Source organism: Brassica oleracea, chromosome C7 (assembly GCF_000695525.1).
Source record: "Brassica oleracea var. oleracea cultivar TO1000 chromosome C7, BOL, whole genome shotgun sequence".
NCBI classification, from domain to species: Eukaryota; Viridiplantae; Streptophyta; class Magnoliopsida; order Brassicales; family Brassicaceae; genus Brassica; species Brassica oleracea.
Window position 1 is genome coordinate 14,491,379 of NC_027754.1, and position 353 is coordinate 14,491,731.

Genomic DNA, 353 nt, shown 5'->3' on the forward strand with positions numbered 1-353 from the left:
AGGAGGTTCATTCCGGATCATGTGGGAACCACTCCGGCGGAAGATCTCTCGCCGTAAAAATAAAACGCCATGGTTATTACTGGCCAACTATGATCAAGGACTGCGAGAAATTCGCACGGAAGTGCGAAAAATGCCAAAGGCATGCACCGACAATCCATCAACCCGCGGAAGTCCTCTCGTCCATCTCGTCTCCGTATCCCTTCATGCGATGGTCCATGGATATCGTGGATAGAGGCAGATTCCTATGCAAGTATCAAAGACGTACAAGTCGAGAACTTCGTATGGAAGAACATCATCACCAGACACGGGGTCCCTTACAAAATCGTGACAGACAACGGATCTCATCATCTCTA

General features: G+C 48.7%; 1 protein-coding gene across 1 annotated transcript in view; it reads left to right on the forward strand.

Annotated features, from left to right (window-relative positions):
* LOC106302652 overlaps positions 1-353 on the forward strand; it is a 1,545-nt gene that overhangs the window by 977 nt on the left and 215 nt on the right. The window contains exon 2 of the mRNA XM_013739116.1: positions 3-250. Coding sequence (XP_013594570.1) covers positions 3-250 — 248 coding nt within the window. The remainder of the gene's footprint in view (positions 1-2; positions 251-353) is intronic.